General features: G+C 40.2%; 1 protein-coding gene across 2 annotated transcripts in view; it reads right to left on the bottom strand.

The window, feature by feature from the left end:
• Positions 1-341: 341 nt before the first annotated feature.
• Positions 342-19,032, bottom strand: part of hpca (hippocalcin) — a 194,394-nt gene continuing 175,703 nt past the window's right edge. For both annotated transcript variants that reach the window (XM_051955230.1, XM_022207953.2), the window contains 4 exons: positions 14,462-14,630; positions 10,452-10,733; positions 5,064-5,169; positions 342-2,854 (listed from right to left, as the gene is read on the bottom strand). In XM_051955230.1, the coding sequence (XP_051811190.1) occupies positions 2,757-2,854; positions 5,064-5,169; positions 10,452-10,733; positions 14,462-14,557 (582 nt within the window). In that variant the 5' untranslated portion in view covers positions 14,558-14,630 and the 3' untranslated portion in view covers positions 342-2,756. The remainder of the gene's footprint in view (positions 2,855-5,063; positions 5,170-10,451; positions 10,734-14,461; positions 14,631-19,032) is intronic.

Raw genomic sequence — 19,032 nt, 5'->3', positions numbered from 1 at the left:
TCATGAGTGTGTGTTCATTTTATCTGCTGTTAGGTCAAGACAAACTAGTAGTACACGTTTCTGTATTTATTGCCAAAGTAAATAAAGTTTTTATTCAAAGTAATCCTACTGATTTGTGTTTTGTGTCTACATTGTGTAACCAGGAACATTTTAATGTGGTAATGGCAGCAGCTAGTGGCCTGACAGGTATGACTGGTTACACTCAGCCACAGGCAGACTTCCTGACAGGTTGGTACAGTCCTTGCAGGCGCACGTTAACGACCTGCAGCGTATTTCACAAAGTAACATCCCTTAATGCATTTCTCACATTTCTCACTGAACAGAAATGAGGACACAGTCCATAGCTTTGAAACACATAGGTATATTTCGATTTCAGGTTCAACAGAACAAACATGACATCCTCTCATGAGGTTTTCATGCAACAAAAAATTGGAAGGAAAGGAATGGGGGTCGGGAAGGAAAGAAGGAAGAAAGAACGGGGCTTATTTATCCAACACAAGGTACCAGTTCATCAGAGGCAGTGAGAATAGAAAAGGATTCAACTGTAGTAGATCAGGGAGTAGCAACTGTTCTTTATCCTACCAGCAGAAGGCAGTGACACTAAAGGATCCCCAAAGCAGAGGTGCGGCTGGTAAGGAAGCTCCTGTGCAAATGTTTGGTACAAGTCAACTTTCTATTGATCTTTATGTCACCTGGACGCAGCCGCAGCGGAACAGCTCTCGGATTTTCATTGTTAGCTCAGTTTGCCCCCACTGCACACAGTAATTCAATGTGCGAGGTAGTGAAATATCTGGTAACAACATAATTATAAAGGTAAAACTGATGCTTTAAACTACACTGATTAGGCTTTATATAATGGAGTTTCCTCTCTGAAAAGCTACATTAATTATAGAATAAATACAGAACTCTTATCCCATTTAATGTGCCCTGCAGTAAAACCTTCCTGTGCAACATGTATAGAAATTTTTTTTCTGCCTAATGTTTACCCACTTCAGACTGAATTTGAAAGTGTGTTTAACCTCAAAAACAGAAGGTGGCAATAATGATCTAACAATGGGACCTTTAAGGTGTGACATATGAGAGTGCTGCTGGCTGTGCTGCAACCAGTGGCTCTGTTTACATTTGCACAGTATGTCAGGGTTTGGCTTTATTCACGTTTGCATGTTTCATTCAGTCAAGGCCATATTTTAAAACTTCAACAACACACAATTCTTATTCCTCTACAAGAGACGGATATATTAATTTTCAAAATCTCTGACATTCCAATTATAAACCAGATAAAACAGAAGTGCCCTGAATTTTAAAGGTGTAGCGCGAATGTAAATGCAGCCACTGGCATGAGTCGGATTGCGACATGAGTTTGTAAACCCTAAAACTCCAAATCACAGCGAGCGTTTGAACTCGCTCCCATCTCGTGAAACAAGTCCCTTCATCTAACTGCTCTGCAAGCAGACTAATCCAGGAGGTCAGAGAAAAAAGCATTCAGCTAGAGAGTGATGAACTAGCCCTTAGTGAGTTCTCTGTCTGTGAGAGGAAAAAGAGAGCGGGGGTGGGAGGGCAGGGGTTGTCCCAAAGCAAGACAAATATTCAATCATTTCTGCCTGATCCAGTGCGGAGGAGGCTGCAGAGCTACAAAAACATACCACTGTGCGTAAACAGTTTTAGTGAATTTTTCGTCGGATCATGCAGTATAGTGACAAGTTACGACTATCTTAAGTTTCCTGCTCGTTGTTGAAGAGCTTTAAAATACTTACAAATTAAGAAACAACACAACATGATAATACTGTAAAAGTTAGCCTCAAGCATACAGTGTATATTCACATGCACGCGCACGCATTCGAACCAAATGTACAGCCGTAATTTATAAACACATGGCGGCTCGAACGGTATGTGCTACTGGTGCCATCGATCAAATGCATCATGGGATCCCCTTATTTCACTAGAACGTCATTATTCGTCACTTGAACAAATCCACAAATCCCAAGCTTGACTCACATGTTTTCTCTCTCTCTCTGTCACTGTAAACTGGAATATGGTCATCTTAAACAACATATCAAAGTAAAAGAACAATAATAAGGATAAAAATGAATAAATAAAACAACACGAAGGAGGAAACGCTATGTACAAATGAAAAATAAAAGCATTCGAATTTCAAAAATCAATAAAATGCCAGCAGATGACAACAAAAACTAAATAGGATCTTAGGCCTTCTTTTTCTCAGCGAAAGATCATATAGCAGTAAAATCCCAAGTGCCCCACCCTCCATCCAGAATCTACCCCGACCCCCCGTTCAGATCAGACCAGGAAGCTACGCTACATAATACTGCTGTTCGATAACAGAGAGTGTGTGCCGTACCTCATCTTATGATATACACAGACGTACAGTATATACATGATATACATGGGCATTGGAGGAGAAACCGAGCGATCCCCGCGCTGCGAAAAACATCCACACTTCCACGCTCTGGAAATCCGATGTTCCAGAGAGAGAGAGAGAGATTCGGGAACATTAGTGGGCACCTCTCTGGACCGATAATTAATGTATCCATGTCCCTCCGTCTTCTCAAATAGAAAATGATAGTGACGACTTTTCCCCCTCCTCCTCCTCCATCTCCATCCTTGCACACAACAACAGCAAAATAAAGAAGAAGATGATATGAGAGATGAGAACCATCATGCATTGATTTGAGTGACTGTTTCAATAGCAACAGAGCGAGGGTGAGGAGAAAAAAATAAAGGGTCGCGGCAGAGTGGGTTCAGAACTGGGAGGCCGAGCTGGGGTCGCACTGGAGTAGCCGGACGATGGAGGGGTCGCTTTTGGCACCTTTGATGAACTCTTCCAGGGACAATTTGCCTGCAAGACAGATGGGGAGAGAGAAAAACAGAAGGACAGACATTATTTTGCGGGCATATGGCAGTGAGAGATGTGTTACACACAGACTGTAATGAGGCTTATTTGGAGAAGTCGGTATGGTATCAAAATTGATGACTAAGAATGAAGGAGTCTAACAGCACCTACTAATGTGCTGAATTGAATTTGTCCTGGTGCAAAACCACCGTGACAAACGATACAGATTTCTAATACAGGGCTTAGCTGGTTGGGATGAACCACTTTTTGCTCTCAAAACAGCCTCAGGTTGCAGTCAAATAGTCCAAAAAAATAATCACGTTAATGAAATATATCAAGATATGGAGAAAAGATACAAAGCAAAATTTACGAGAACTTAGGAAAAACAACTGCAGTTCTAAGAGAATCCAGTTGCATTTACACAAGGGTATGGAGTTATGTAGTGGTGAATGTTGGTGGCCTGGATCTGCCGTGGGGAAACTCTAACCTTCCAAAGATGGTGAACTGAAAGTGCGTCCTATATAAATCACCATGTGTGTGTTGTTTGATACAGGCTTTATGATTACAGACAAACCACAGAAAATATATCATATTATCACCAAGGCTTGAATTGAAATAAAACAGAATGACTGCTCATACTCACTCTCTTGTCAGTATGATCGTAAAATGTAACTGATACATTTATGTAAGGTGGGTGTAATGTTTTCAACCCACAAATCTACTATTGCATGTCATTCAACCGCACAGTCTGACTTAAGACATCTCATAAACCATTTTTTTTTTAAAAGACAAATTTCTGTGTTGATTCTGATCTGATTATAAGCATCTGCATACAATAGCTCAGCAACTACCACACAACTCAGTCAACACCTTAAAATGTCGACTTGATGTTGCCATTTGTCAGGAGAAGAGCATGATCCAGTGTATTCTATGCTGAAGGAGATGAGGAAGGAAACACTGAAACTCCTTTTCTTGACATTTAGATAATTTGACTAGCTCCAATTATGGTCAAAGACTATTCATTTTGGTGTCATGGACTTGACATAATTGCTTTGCATCTCCAATGCCACCACTTCTCAAAGGTGTCCACTCTGGATCATACACTGTATGTCAAAGGTAGGCACATCTTACAAGTCTGGAAAGAGAAGCCAATGCAGAAATGCCTTAAACCTGCATTACTTCTTAAACCCATCAGGCTGGTTGCGAAATAAAATCAGATTGCACAGATGTTTATGAGAAAATGACTCCAATTCTCACTTCATCTGCTACCACAGTAAACATTTCCCAAATGAGTTTACAGCTTCAATCACTACTTTCAAGCTTTTCAAATACAACATAACGTTCATTCAGTAAATCACGGTCCCATTCAGAGTAAAACAGACGATAAAGCAGGGTATGTTTTAGGGCGGGGCTACCTTGTGATTGACAGGCCTCTACTGTATAGCTGTACGTGGTGTCTTCATCTGGTTTCAAAAGACGAACATGGCGTTGACCAAATGCCATACTCGAGACTTCAAAAGTCAAAAAACGATGACGTTTGAGATGTTTTGTTTGCTTGTATTGTTTGCTTTGCTTCTATAATGCTGCTGAAAGTATCCATTAGAAGATGGTAAACTGTGACCATAATGGGATGCAATGCTGTCAGCAGCCATACTAAGACAGGCTGTGGCATTCATACCATAACTGTTTGGTAATAAGAGGCCTAAAGTGCTCCAAGAAAACATTCCCCACATCATTACACCAGCAACAGCCGCCTGGACAGTTAAAAAAAGGCAGGTTGAGTCTGTAACTTCATGTTGTTGATACTAAACTCTTAGCCTACCATCCTCATGTGTTTACTTTGTAAGTTAAAAACAAGATGATACCTAAGATTATTGGCCTAGCTCTGCATTTTCTTGCATAATTCCTGTTTTTTTTTTAATGAATTCAAAGAAAAACAGACACACAATGTTCTAAGATTTGCTTTTCCATTTTGCTTTGGTTTTGTATGAAAAAAAGATGCATGCTGTGTCTTTTAAAGTTTGATCTTGTAATCCCATGATGGATGTTTGGCAAGACAGTGAAAAACTTGAATATGGTGTTTGGAATTCATTGTAAAAATGTCTTGTTCCCAGTAAATTGAGCACATTTCAAAGATTATTTTCAATAAACTGTCACATTCATCCCCCCTGCCCTCTCCACAGCATCCCTCCTTGTTGTCATTTCCTGCTCTCACCATCATTATTGAGGTCCATTTGTCTGAAGATCTTATCTGTCCTCTTCTCCGGCGTGGATTCATCCTCTGGCATCTTCATCACAGATGACACCATCTTGTAGATGGCCTGAGAGACAGAGCGAGAGAAAGAAGCAGAGAGACAATGTGGGTGGTTGGGTGGGCGGTGGCAGGAGAACAGAAAGATAAGTGAATTCAAGCCAGCAGGGACCCATTAAGGAGGCTCAGCGGGAGAGAACGAAAACACAACCGAACTGAAAAATAAAGGCTCGGCAGCTTTCAAGATGTTGATAAACACCCTTTCTGAAAGTCCACATGATTCAGTGACATTTGTTACTCCTGATGCTAAGAGCTGTTCTCTGGGCTGCTTTTCCATAAATACCCACGCAGGGTCTGTATGCCTATAGAATCAAGCCATCATACCACAGTGACATGCGCCAGCAGGGTTGGGGGGGGAGGAAAGAAGGGCTTACGAGCAGAGCTTACAGTATTGATCTGATACATCTTTATCTGTTGACCGATATGAGTGCCTTGTGTCCCCTGATAGCATTAAATTAACCTCTGCAAGTGAGCACGGAGAAGCTCCAAGTATTAGCTGGCTTCATGCACGGATCTAAAATCAGCTTATGTGCCCATTAAATCTCCTCCACTGGGAGTATAGGGTGTAAAACTGACTGTAGATCAGTGTCACAGCAGCATGATGGTACAATAGCTTGCAGGAATAAAGCCTTCTGTGCTTTTCTGTAAGACATACCAACTCGAAAATGATATCTCACCACTCCCCAAAAAAGCAGAATCAAAAGACACTGCACTCAACCGAAGACTATAAAGGTTACATACACAAATACTTCACAAATGTATCCTTGTGTTTAGCCCACAGTGACAAATCTGTGTCCTTCAGGTTCACTGCTGGGTCCTTTTAGCACTTCCTCAACGATCAGCTCATTGTCAACAGGTGTTTCAGGCAGCAATGGAAGAGGGCCTCACGTGTGCCTAACAGAAAAACCTCATCAGTGCTGGGTTGCATTGGCGATACCTGATGTCCTTTGTTCAGAAACGCCTTAAAAAGAAAGAAAATGTTTGAGCCAAGAGGACAATAAAAACTGTCTGTCCTTTAGCCTATCTTTCATTGCCATGCAGTCAGAATGCATCGGGGTCCTTCTGTTAGTCACAGAAAACATTGGGCAAGAAAGAGTTTAAGAAACAAGCCAGTTTATTTCTACAAAGATTGCATTTTTGGGTGAGCAGCATAGAGATGATCACACAATCACTACAGCGGCCACACATCATCAAATAACCCATCCCTATTTACCGTTAAAGGAAGAACGTGTAAAAAAGTGAAGCAAATTATTATGTATTAATAGTTTTTTTTATGCCCATGTGTAAACAGTATGTAATGTTACTTAAAAAATGAGCTCTTGGTTGACTGTATCAGAAACTAGAGATGAAATCTAAAGGATTTAGTCTAAAAAATACACTATCATTCAAAAGTTTGGGATCACTCAGACAATTTCATGTTTTCCATGAAAACTCACACTTTGTTCAGGAGCTAATGTAATTGTACAAGGATTTTCCAATCATCAATTATCCTTTCAACACCACAAGCTAACAAAATGTAGCATTAGAACACAGGAGTGATGGTTGCTGGAAATGTTCCTCTGTACCTCTATGGAGATATTCCATTAAAAATCAGCTGTTTCCAGCTAGGGCTGCTCAGTGGCGTAGTGATTAGCACTTTCGCCTTGCAGCAAGAAGATCCCTGGTTCGAATCCCGGTCTGGGCCTGGGATCTTTCTGCATGGAGTTTGCATGTTCTCCCTGAGCATGCGTGGGTTTTCTCCGGGCACTCCGGCTTCCTCCCACAGTCCAAAAACATGCTGAGGTTCATTGAGTACTCTAAATTGTCCGTAGGTGTGAATGCGAGTGTGATTGTTCGTCTGTGTATGTAGCCCTGTGACAGACTGGCGACCTGTCCTGGGTGTCCCCTGCCTTCGCCCGAGTCAGCTGGGATAGGCTCCAGCACCCCCCGCGACCCTAATGAGGATAAAGCGGTGTATAGAGGATGGATGGATGTTTCCAGCTAGAATAGTCATTTACCACATTAGCAATGTCTAGACTGTATTTCTGATTAATTTCATTATATCTTCATTGAAAAAAAAAAAAACTGTTTTCCTTTCAAAAATATGGACATTTCTAAGTGACCCCAAACTTTTGAATGGTAGTGTATATCTATAAAAACAGTATAAGTTTAGTTAGTTGGCATGATGTTGCTCAGTCCTATTCAGTCCTGTGTATGTCACATCACTGTTTTGCCCAGCATGCTCAGTCACATCTACCTAAAGTGCACACATGTGCATGAGCTGACTGCAGTTTACCTAACAGCTACCAGTGTCATTATTAATGAGGGTTTTCTCAATGAATGTGCTTGTTAGGACTGATACTGTAAGAAGAAACAGACATTTATCAAAGGCTCCTATTAAAAACTCCACTGCCTGTGACATTGTTAACAAACACTGCACAAATCTTACATGAGGTGAAGATTTTCTTATTATGTATAACCTGCCACCCATCGAATGTCATATATCTGTGCATACACACCTGGAGATCTATGCAAAAAACAAACAAACTTGCCAGTGATGAATACCAATGTCAATGAAATCAGCCACGAGAAGTGTAAAATCTACCACTCGTGTAGCTTAGTATTTGAGAGTAAACAACCATTCAACTTGAGTGTGTCATTGAAAAAAAGAGAAAAAGGCCACACCATGAAGAGACAGTAACGCAGAAGTACTTGAGTGAAGGCCACTGCTTGTCATCACTGTAAAGACTGCACAACTGAAAGCTACATAATAAGGCAGTGTGCTTGAGTTATCTTGTCACTGAACTGATTTAATCTTAGTATCAACTCAGGCAACAACAAGGACATGGACAGGGAGATTGTTCAAGAGATTTAGGTTGGAGCAATACAGCAAACATCTCTGTTTTATGGGGATATAAAATGATACAAAATATAAAATCAGGCCCTTACGCCTGATTTAAATTGTGATTGTCTTGGTGGATGGTGGTCTATTGATCATTTAGGGTGAACATGTGGCCTGTTGGTCCGATAATGTGGTGTAAAACAAATCCGACCTCCTCAGTCGTGACAATCTCCCTCTCAGTGCACAATGACACAATGGTCGTCTCCTCTCTCTCTCTCACGGTGCGTAACCTCAATGAGCCTGGGGATAATCCCAGTATTCTGCACACTCAGGGATAAACTCTTGTTAAATTTAACTTGCTAATCCATGAGAAGGCAGAAACACACACACACACACACACACACACACACACACACACACACGCACACACACACAAAGACAGACAAACACACACACAACATACAGCAAGGTCCTCAGCCCAACATTTCGACATGGGAGTCCCTGTATTTCTTCCCGTCAACCGTGGAAGGATTACAAGCAGCACTAATGTAGCTCAGTGCTTTGCAGTCTTCCTGCAAACTGTTGCCTGTGTCGATACTGCAGTCAGTACATTAAGGATGTCTATTAGAGCCTTCGCACATCTGTACTCGACGCCGCCGTGCACATACTTAAATGAATGCATTAACTTACATAATTGAAGCGAGTATTCATCACAAGCACTCTGCTGTTTTATCAAAGTACAGAGTCCTGTGTGATTGGCTGCTTCAAATAAAATGTGCTGCGGAGCTTGAAGGAAACTTGAAGCAGTGAGCAAGAAACTGTATTTAATCTCCCAGTGAAGTCAAAATTGTTCTTTAGGCATATTATCATATCACCTGCACCATGTGCGTTTAATAAAAGCACAGTTAGCTTTGGTGATTAGGAGATTAACATTATTTTAGGTTCATACACACACTTGAAAAGCACAGAACTGAAATCTAGTCTTTCTTTAAAGTGGAAACTTGACTGATTTCCAAAAATCTACATGCAACCCCTCCAAAAACCATTAGGGTTAGCCTTGGTTTAGGCCTGAAGATACCAGCCACTATTCACATTTGGAAATGTTGTAGACAAATTTTGTTGATAGTATTATGGGAAATATAAGATCCAGTAGTTTTGAAACTTGCCCCATGCTAGAAACTAAACAGTGCTGTTTGGTTCAGGTTAAACTAACTCCAGTGCATTTGCTGGTATGCCTATGAGAACTATTAGGTAGCCATAGTAACACTAAATCCCACATTAAAAAATGAGAAAAAACCTGGACACAACTCACCTGTAATGTTACTGGTCCAGTTCCTGTCCACTGTTATTCACAACATGAGGCTGAACTTCAGTCTCCATTCATAATCAGTTTTTTCTTCCTGAGCTTTTTGTGATGCCTAATAAGCTCTAAGTCATTTGCAGACCAAGACCACGAACTTTACAAGACCTTTGAAGGTGCCCTGTGGCATCAGGTACCAGATCCTTCAAGTCTAGTTACTTGTGAGTTGGAGCCACAGCAGATCAGATTTGTTCCAGAGCATCCCTCAGTATGCTGTATCATGGTCTGTCCAGCCTCAGACACCACAAACCTTGTTGGTGCTCCAACTCTGTCGTAATTTGGCTTTTTTTTCAGAGCTGTCTGTTTGACTCACATCCAGCCTGCTGACTATGAGAACTGACTGTTCCTTTATGGTCGAACCTATTCCAGACTTTGACATATCTACCTATCCATCTATCCATCCATCTATCTATCCATCTATCTATCTATCTATCTGCAAAAAACAGTGATGACCTGTTGTAAGTCACTGTAATTTGATTCTCTATTTCAATTCTGATTAGAGCTCGCTCAATTAAAGATTTTCACTTTATTATTATTTATTATTATCTTATGTCTTGGGTATCCTCAACACTGGTATATAATGACATCTGTTGCTCTGATAATGCAAGATAGGATCAGATATCTTCTTGTTTACAGCTTTTAGTCTGGTTGTAATAAGTCAATGCGAACACAAAACAGATCAGAATTAAAAGGAAACATTGTTTTTTTTTCTCCCTGACATGGTCTAGATACTGATAAATAAGTTAGTGAGGTCAATATATTGACTGATAAGTCAACCAGTGATGAAAAACAAAAACTTATAGTATGGACATGTCAAAAATATGACTAGAAACATGCCACAGCTGATGTGATTCTGACCATTGTTGAAAGCTTTAGGAGTCTGCAGATGTTTTGGTGCCTCTCTGGAAATGTTGTGTATTAAGAAAAGCTTCCGCTGTTCCAGCATTTATATAAGACAGCTGGTCTGATCCACATCTGCCACATGTGACAACCCTGCTGTCAGCACCTGAGGCCAAGGCATGAACCGCCTCCACAAACACACCTGAACACGAGCATGCCATTTCCAAAAAAAACCCCACAAATATCCTGCCTCCAAATTAAATTTGCTCACCTGTACAATCTCCAGCATCTCCTCACGGCTGATGTACCCGTTTCCGTCCAAGTCGTACATACTGAAGGCCCATTTCAGCTTCTGCTCCAGTTTTCCCCGTGACGTCACGCTCAAGGCGATGATGAACTCCCGGAAGTCTATCGTCCCGTCGCCGTTGGTGTCAAAAGTTCGGAAGACGTGCTCAGCGAACTTGGAGGCGTCACCGTACGGGAAGAAATTAGCGTAGATCTTCTTGAACTCCTCCACATTCAAGGTTCCACTGGGACAGTCCTTCAAGAATCCCTGAGGGACAGAGAAGAATGAAGACATGGGATGAGACAAGATAAGATAAGATAAGATAAGATAAGATAAGATAAGATAGACTTTATTAATCTCACAAAGGAGAAATTTAACATTACAGGGCTCTTAGAAACAAGGGTGAAAATACATCCTTTAACATCCTCTTTCAGCCTCCTAGACAATATAATACATTCCAGTAATAAAGGTTTTGCATCAGCAGACACTTTTATAACTGACCTACACTAAATCACATTTCTGTAACCAAACTTTGACCAGTAAATGTTTAACTTGTGTAATTCTTTATTCTGTCCAGACTGAAGAAGTATGCGTTGAAAAGAAGCGTAGTCTTGAGCAAAAGCTGTCTTCTTTTCAAGTAGACACATTTGACAAAGCAGCATTGTGTCTGAGAAGAAAAGGAGGTAAAAGTCATGTCAGTCTCGGTTTTTGTTCAGCGGAAATAAAGACCTTTAGGATGGAGGCAGTGAGGTGACAAAGTCATTGTCCCAATATGAAGGCTGGAATTACTTTTTTGAACATCATGCAATATATTCTCACAAGCTTAGGTTTAAAGTCAACATGGCTGTGCTCTTAATATTTTTTTTTGTCTTTATTGCCAGTCCTTGACATTTTCAGCGAGACAGTGTTGCGGTGTTTAGGGAGACTTTCCGAATCGAAGCTCAGATTTATGGCCCATAAATCCCCTCCAGAAAGACAAGTTGGATAAATTCTCAGAGACCTTGAGTACCCTAACATCCTGTGGAATATACTGTGACATCTCCAGCATCCAGCAGCTGTTAATCTGGTCAGAGTTGTGACTGCAGTCAGTGCAAAGTGACCTGGGGTCACATGTCAGGAGGGTGGCGGTTTAACATGCGCAGTTCTTATTCGTGGCAGTTCACACAGCTGTTCCATAGGTCTGATCCATGATTGAAGCCATATAGCCACTTATCCATATGCACAAGATAACATAATTCGTGCGGTCAGCTCACTGTGGTACTTGATAATGCTGAGGTCTAATCCAGTCTCACCAGTACATAACAGACTGGGAGTATAGGAGTTCAGTCGGTGTCACTGATCACTCGTGAACTTACTTTTGCCTAAAAAGTACGAAAGACTTGTGTGACTTACTCTGTTTTTTTTCTTATTATCTTATACTTGTGCTCTTTTATCCTGTTATTGACTTAATATCTGTTGCATCACCCCTGGCTGGCAGAGAGCTCTCAGTCCTCTCTGCCTTGTAGCATCGGTTTCTAGTTCTGTAATTATTAGTTATGTGACGGAGCTATGTGACGATCGGTGTTGGTTTGTCTGCCTGTCTGTCCATCTGCTATCAATTTTATTCAAAAACAGATTTGGATGGAATTTTCAGGGAAGGTCAGAAATGACACAAAGACCCCCCTGACAGATTTTGGCACTGATGCGGCTTATGGTCTGGCTCCATGGATTTGTTAAAGATTTCTGTATCATTGCAAGATAGCGGCACGGTGTCACTGTAACTATGACTACAAGTGAACACTATGTCAGCTGCCTGCTGACGATCACATGATTGCGATCCTACTACAAATCGTCTGTTGTGGATTTATCGGGGACTTATCCGTCGGAAATGACACAAGGAACAGTTGATTAAATTCTGCTCTTTGTACATCCTTTACATGGGACATTTTGCTCATTATGTTAGTTTTATTGTTTATTTTTTATTTACTGCATGTTTTTACTTATTTAACTGCATTTATGGTTGTGACAAACTTCCCCTCGGGGATTAAGGATTTCTATTCTATTCAAACTCTGGATATTTGTTTGCATCATAAAAGTTTTTCTCTGTGTTGTCACATGTTGAATGTGTGAATTCATGCCAACAGTGTCAACAAAGACATTTTCATTAACCTTAACCTGAAAAGGCTACAGATTTCCTGCCCTGTGAATGACTGTTATGGCAAGTCATGTTCACATTTAATAGCTGTGTTTATCTATCAGGAAATTAAATTACTGATCAGCATCATTTGGGCTAGTCATAATTACACTGTGAGTTGTGATTGCACTTTGACAAGAACCAATTTTTATTCCAGATATGTATAACATTACTCTGACTAGTCAACATAACAGTTACAGATTACTGTACTCAGCTTGGACCTTGCAGATATCTCAAACACCAGTATGACTACTTAGAAATTTTGTGCATGACGCTGCTGATAAGAGGCCCAACATTGGATACTGGTCCTGCAAAGCATTTGAACAGTGTTTGCTGAAGTAAAGGCGACTGTTGTGGCGTATAAGATTGTTAGAACATGCGTTTGTGGAGAACGACAGCTTCATTCCTTTGAGACTTGTGGTCGGAATTTACCAGAACTCTGCCTCAGGCTGCTCTAACATGGCAGTAAAACAGTTTGTCATATGTGCTTACGGTTGCAGTGCTGTAGTATGTTTGAAAAGCAAACCGCTTCGACCTCTTACATAAGCAGAAACATCTGCAATGTCATTTCATCGGTCAAAACTCCAATTCGTAATATCTGTAAATACACTTTGACTACGCGGAATTCCAGTTTGAGATATCTACAGTATCTTATTCAAATCTAGTTTAAGATATCTAAAAAGTAAAATAAATTAGATATTTTTGAAATGAGGAGCATGAAAGATATCTTGATCTACAATTAACAGTGTGGATATCTGATCCTGAATTGCAGTAATGAGACAAGTCTTACACATGAATGGTTACAGTATCATCATTTGTCCAAGAAGAATGACAATGTGGATAATGGAAATGTCCTTTTTCAGTTAGATAAACTGAGATATGGACATCTGCAATACATATGCAGTCTCGGTATTAAATGTTAAAATGAAATGCAGAATGACTGTAGCCAAACAGAACGTATTTTACCTGAATATATTCTTAAGTGAACTTTCTTTGATTTTAAAGGACTGACATACACTGCCGTTCAAAAGGCTGGAGTCACTTAGAAATGTCTTTATTTTAAAAAGAAAAGCTGTTTTTGTTCAATGAAGATAACATTAAATGAAATAGAAATATAGTCTAGACATTCTTAATGTGGTAACTGACAACAGTTTACAGATAACCTTAGAGGCTAACTAGTGTCCACGGTGGAGCATTTAGCATTCCAAGAGCCAGATGTTTCCCTCGGGTGTTGGTGCAGTTTAAAACAGAGCTAAAAGGAGACGGATTGTAAAGTATTGCATTCCTCATATGGCCAGAACCATGACTCTGAATGAATGCTAATGCTGCTAGCTGGATCTGTTGGACGTGCAAATTGCTCAAAGGTTCACCAACTTGCTTTGTTGCTCCCAGTTAGCTAAAAAAAAAATCTATTATGGCAGGTTCAAGCACTATAGAAGTATCAGTGAAAGGCACCTACAAAAGGAAAGTATAAATACGTATGCTACAATGGTACCACTCCTTGTTGAGTGTTGGGTTTCTAGTGCTTGTGTGTAAAGTAGTATTTTACTGTTGGAGTTGGCAGAGGTGAAGGTCGATCTATTTTAACTACTTTATAAATTACTCGTCTGTTCAGTCAGATAGTAACAATCATGCATGATGCAAGTAAACTTTGAATACGTGAAGTAAAAACAATTAGTATTCCTCTTAGAAGTGTGGTGGAGTATAAACAGAATGTAGTATAAAGTACAGAACTTGAAAAACTTCAGTTTCCACCACTGAATTTATGGTGTAGTTACTATGGTTTGTTTTGGTTCCAACCATGCTTGTATTCAGTGTATACCTTGTACCACTCCTGCAGCTCGTGGTCGGAGAACTCGGTATTCTCCCGGAGGTCCTGCAGCATCTCTGGCCGCAGCTTGCTGTTCTGTTTCCCCATGGCAACGGGACAGGACTCTGAGTTTCCTTGACAACAAGAGCGACTATAGCACTAGCCAGGCCGCTTTCCACACCTGTCAGTCAGAGATAAGGAAACAGGAGGTCAGCAACAATTAAGAGCAGGCTTAACTCTGGTGATGGATGAAAAGTGAAATGCAGTTGGTCAGCAAACAGCACGACGTCACTGCTGAGCAGCAGATAAGAAAAAAACTATATGGGATTAGAATGGAGGATTCCCTGTGCAAAAGTAGTTAGGGGTGACTGTGAGCTTCAGTGGAAAATATAAATCACAATCACCGGGTGCCCAGATAACCCTGCTCAGCCATCCAAGAGCAGGGGATATAGTCCCCGATGCAGTGGCCTGGGGATGATCCAGCTCATGGCCGTTTGTGCAGGTCTTCCCCCTTTTTTCCCTACTTTCCTGTCTGCCTCTCTACGAACCTGTCTAATAAAGTCAACAAAAGGCCCAAAAAACATCACTTCAGAAATCCTAATCACCAAGCAAACAACTGAAGTGTAACATGAAACTGTTCTCTATAAGACACACAAACTGACACTATGATTTTGTCCAATCACACTCTCACTTTCTGCATATTTCGATGAAATCAAAGCGAGCCTTGTCACAGCATCGTGTCCCAGTCCCCTTGACACGACATGTTATGCAAGTCTGTCAACTGCTGCATCACAGCCGCAACACACGAAAGCGCCCCGGTGACGTCAAGCACTAGCCCACCGATCACATTTTTATGGGTTTATCTAGCCAGCTGTGTGTTTGTGTGTCAAATCGGCCGTGTGTGTTTGTGTGCTCAGATCAACTAATCTTCAACTCAGCTCAACCTCCTGGAAAAAAATGCGATTTCAGGGATTCAACTACACAATAAAACTGTTAACATGTGGTAGCGTACGCATTTTTAAAAAAAAAACACAATACAGTATTCCATTAATTTGCACCTAGAATAATGATGTCATAGTCATACTTTTAATTGTAAGGAGATAATTATTTGCGATATTGGTTACAAGAATATCAATACGGTTTTTAAAAAAGTAGTTAAAAGTTAACATTTTTCAACTTAACTATAGGTTTTAAATGAAAGCAAAAACTCAAGGTTGGTTTTACGCCTTTTGATCAAATTCAAATTATTCATTAAAAATCATGCAACTTCCATGTAGAATTACACTTTAATGGAATAACTAATGGATTGTAACACATTCAGATATTTCTGAGAGATTATATGGTGCACATACTGCAAACTATAATAGATTTGAGTAAATAAAAAGAAGTGCAACAAACTTGGGCTTGTTAACTTTGCCTCTTTGTTCTAGACAGCTAATTAGCCTGTGCTCTGCCATCAAAGCGTTGGCCTCGGTTTGTGTGTGAATGGTGATTAAAATCACAGTATCAGTGGGGCTTGAACACCTCCGACGAGACTGTCCGACCTCTCTGACCTCCAGTCTCCGCTCCGTGCTGCCGGGTAATTACAGTGGCACCTTTGCGTGTATGTGTGTGGAGAAAGTGAGAACAAGCACTGGCCTGTTTGTGTTTACATGAACTTGAAAGAGTCAAAGAGCAAGTGTGGTGCATATGAGGTGGGCGGCGTGGGCGTTGCAGGTGTTTATCGCTGCCTGGCGAGAGCTTCACCAACACAGAAGCAAAACCCACACATCCGACCATCTCTTTGCTCAGCTAATAAAATGAGAGTCATATTAAGCCCCTCATCCTGAAGGCATTAGAGTAAATGCTTGTACATGAACAGTGATGCTTGCAGCCAATTCCCAAGCTAGTGAAGGGAGAGCTGTAGCCACCAACTACGATTCCCTCCTTTCTGTTAGGGGACCGGTGAAACCTGCACACATGGAGGATTAGGAAGTAATATAGATGCTATTTGCCACCTGGCATAAAAGTGCAGCTCACATTCACACTGTGTCCTACAAAATGATTTATGAGACCGACTTAACCAAGGAAAGTGCCAAATCCTTCTGTTTCAATAATGTGACAGTACACTTCTCACTTTTGTTTCATGTTTAGATGTTTATCTGTGATGTACCACCACCATACTGCCATTAGTCTGTTCTGCAGCATCATAGCAAACCCAGAGTCATCAGTTAATCAATATATAAAAAATCAATAAAGTATTCTTTCTTTACTTTTAGTGCCATTGTTTTTTTTTTTGCACAGTACTATAAATACACTACCATTCAAATGTTTGGAGTCACCCAGGCAATTTCACGTTTTCCATGAAAACTCACACTTTTATTCATGTGCTAACATCATTGCACAAGGGTTTTCTAATCATCAATCAGTCTTTCAACACCATTAGCTAACACAGTGTAGCATTAGACCACAGGAGTGATGGTTGCTGGAAATGTTCTTCTGTACCCCTATGTAGATATTCCATTAAAAATCATCTGTTTCCAGCTAGAATAGTCATTTACCACATTAACAATGTCTAGACTGTGTTTCTGGTTCATTTAATATTATCTTTATTGAAAAAAACTGCTCTTTTTCAGTCTCTCATCACTAAAGACATTTCTAAGTGACCCCAAACTTTTGAATGGTAGTGTAGATATTTAGCATACATGTGTCAACATAGCACTTCTGTAAGGTCAATGAAGCTATATATTTACAGAACAAAGTTTCTAACCTTTTCCGTACTTAAAGACAAACAACAGAAAATATTTTTTAGCCACTCAGTGTAGAGTTATATTTTTCTTGCAGTCTCTATGTTGCAGACAGCCTACTTGGTTGTGGTTATTGCATCGTGGTGTTTTGTACAAAGTGCACCACTTTGCCGTCTGCGGCCGAGCACAAGGACAGTTGTGGCATCTCTAGCTTTTTTTTTGTGGGAGTTTTCAGCTCAAGTGACTCCGATTCTGAACAAACTTCAAAAGCATTATCTTTTGGAGGCCGTTTTAGAAGCAGTTGAAGGCCAGTGTTTTCCAGGCCAGTGTGAAATTGTATGGCATTCTGGCTTCCCAAGTTTGTGTTTACGAGAGCAGAATTGAGGCTCTTAAGATAACTATATGAGATTCCTTAATCATTCCTCACTTTTCTTCCTATGGGACGCATTTTGTGTAACTATTGTATCCCTCAAATAGTTACCTGTGACTTTATGTACTCGACTGTAGAAGATAACAGGTCTTTATTTGTAGCTGGCTTGTATAAAAGGCAGGCCTTTATTTTTAATTCCATCTGTTTAATAAGTATAATTGGTTATATTTTAGCACAAAGCTTTGTTTTTGTATCTCCTATTTGCTCTCTGAACGTTACATTTCAAATTTTAAGCCCTTTAGTGCTCCAGTGGACAGAAACCGTTTGTGTGTTAACAGGGCTTTTATTGTGAAGCTTTTGCAGGCACACCATATGCAACAACAGTCAGATGGGATTAAAGGACGCCAGTTGGCATTAACACACATACACCCACAGTGACTGAAATAGGACAATAATACTGTGGATGAGTAATCCAGAAGTGCTGAAAATAGCAGAATTATATTGTTGAATTTATTCAAATAAAGCAGTAAAAAATGTACATAACGTTTAACTGACATGCACACTACATGGGCTTCATCACAACCTCTACTGTATTTGTTGTATTGATCTTGCCTTAGATCAATATAGGAAACTTTTAATTTACCACAAGTTTATATGTGAGGAAATGCAGAATGTCATGCCCCATCGAAAGCTGTTTATACAGTTAAATAAAGATATTCTATTCTATTCTATCCCGTATCATGTAACTGTGTGATTTTCATGCTCTAGTTCTGCTTTCAAATGATCTGATTCACAAAATCCATGCAAATTATTTCTCAGTCTCAGGTCTATACATATATTTTAAGAGCTGTTCTCATCAATCATAGCAAACCCATCCATCACAGCATATAATGTTCTGCACTAAACCTGTAATCATCTGCAGCGCAGTGATGCTACTGTGACAAAAAGCCAAACGGACACACTTCTGGATCATTTTGTCCGATTGCAGACACTGCAACAGTGAGACAACGCTGTCACCATCAGGAAAGACTGTAAACGTGTCATTTTCATCAACCATGTTACTGAGAAAACCGACATTATTACATACTTATAAACGATGCTTTCTACTATTTTGAGACCAGCTGCATGTTTAAGATCCATAGTTTGAAAAGTAAGATAAAGCCAAAAACTTGAAAGTTAGTTTATTTATAAAAATGTCAGCCGAATTAGTTTTTTTTCCCTCTGTGCAAACACCAGCATCCTTCAGTCAGTCTTCAGCACTACACACAATCTATAAACAAAGCCAGTCACAAATTCATTTCTCCTCAAGGAGCTATTGAGTGCCGTCTGCAGTGCTAAAGCTATGTATTAAATCAGTAGGTACTCGCCTTAAACTAGTAATTTGTGTTTCATTGAGCAGGTTGAGAACGGACTGAGAGCACTGCTGTGCCTTAGATGAGTGTTTGGAAAACAAACACCCATCATACACACATTGACGTTTTAGTACC

This window comes from Acanthochromis polyacanthus, chromosome 11, assembly GCF_021347895.1.
Source record: "Acanthochromis polyacanthus isolate Apoly-LR-REF ecotype Palm Island chromosome 11, KAUST_Apoly_ChrSc, whole genome shotgun sequence".
NCBI lineage: Eukaryota > Metazoa > Chordata > Actinopteri > Pomacentridae > Acanthochromis > Acanthochromis polyacanthus.
The sequence above is the reverse complement of the archived record's forward strand: the minus strand, read 5'-3'. Positions and strand labels throughout refer to the sequence as shown.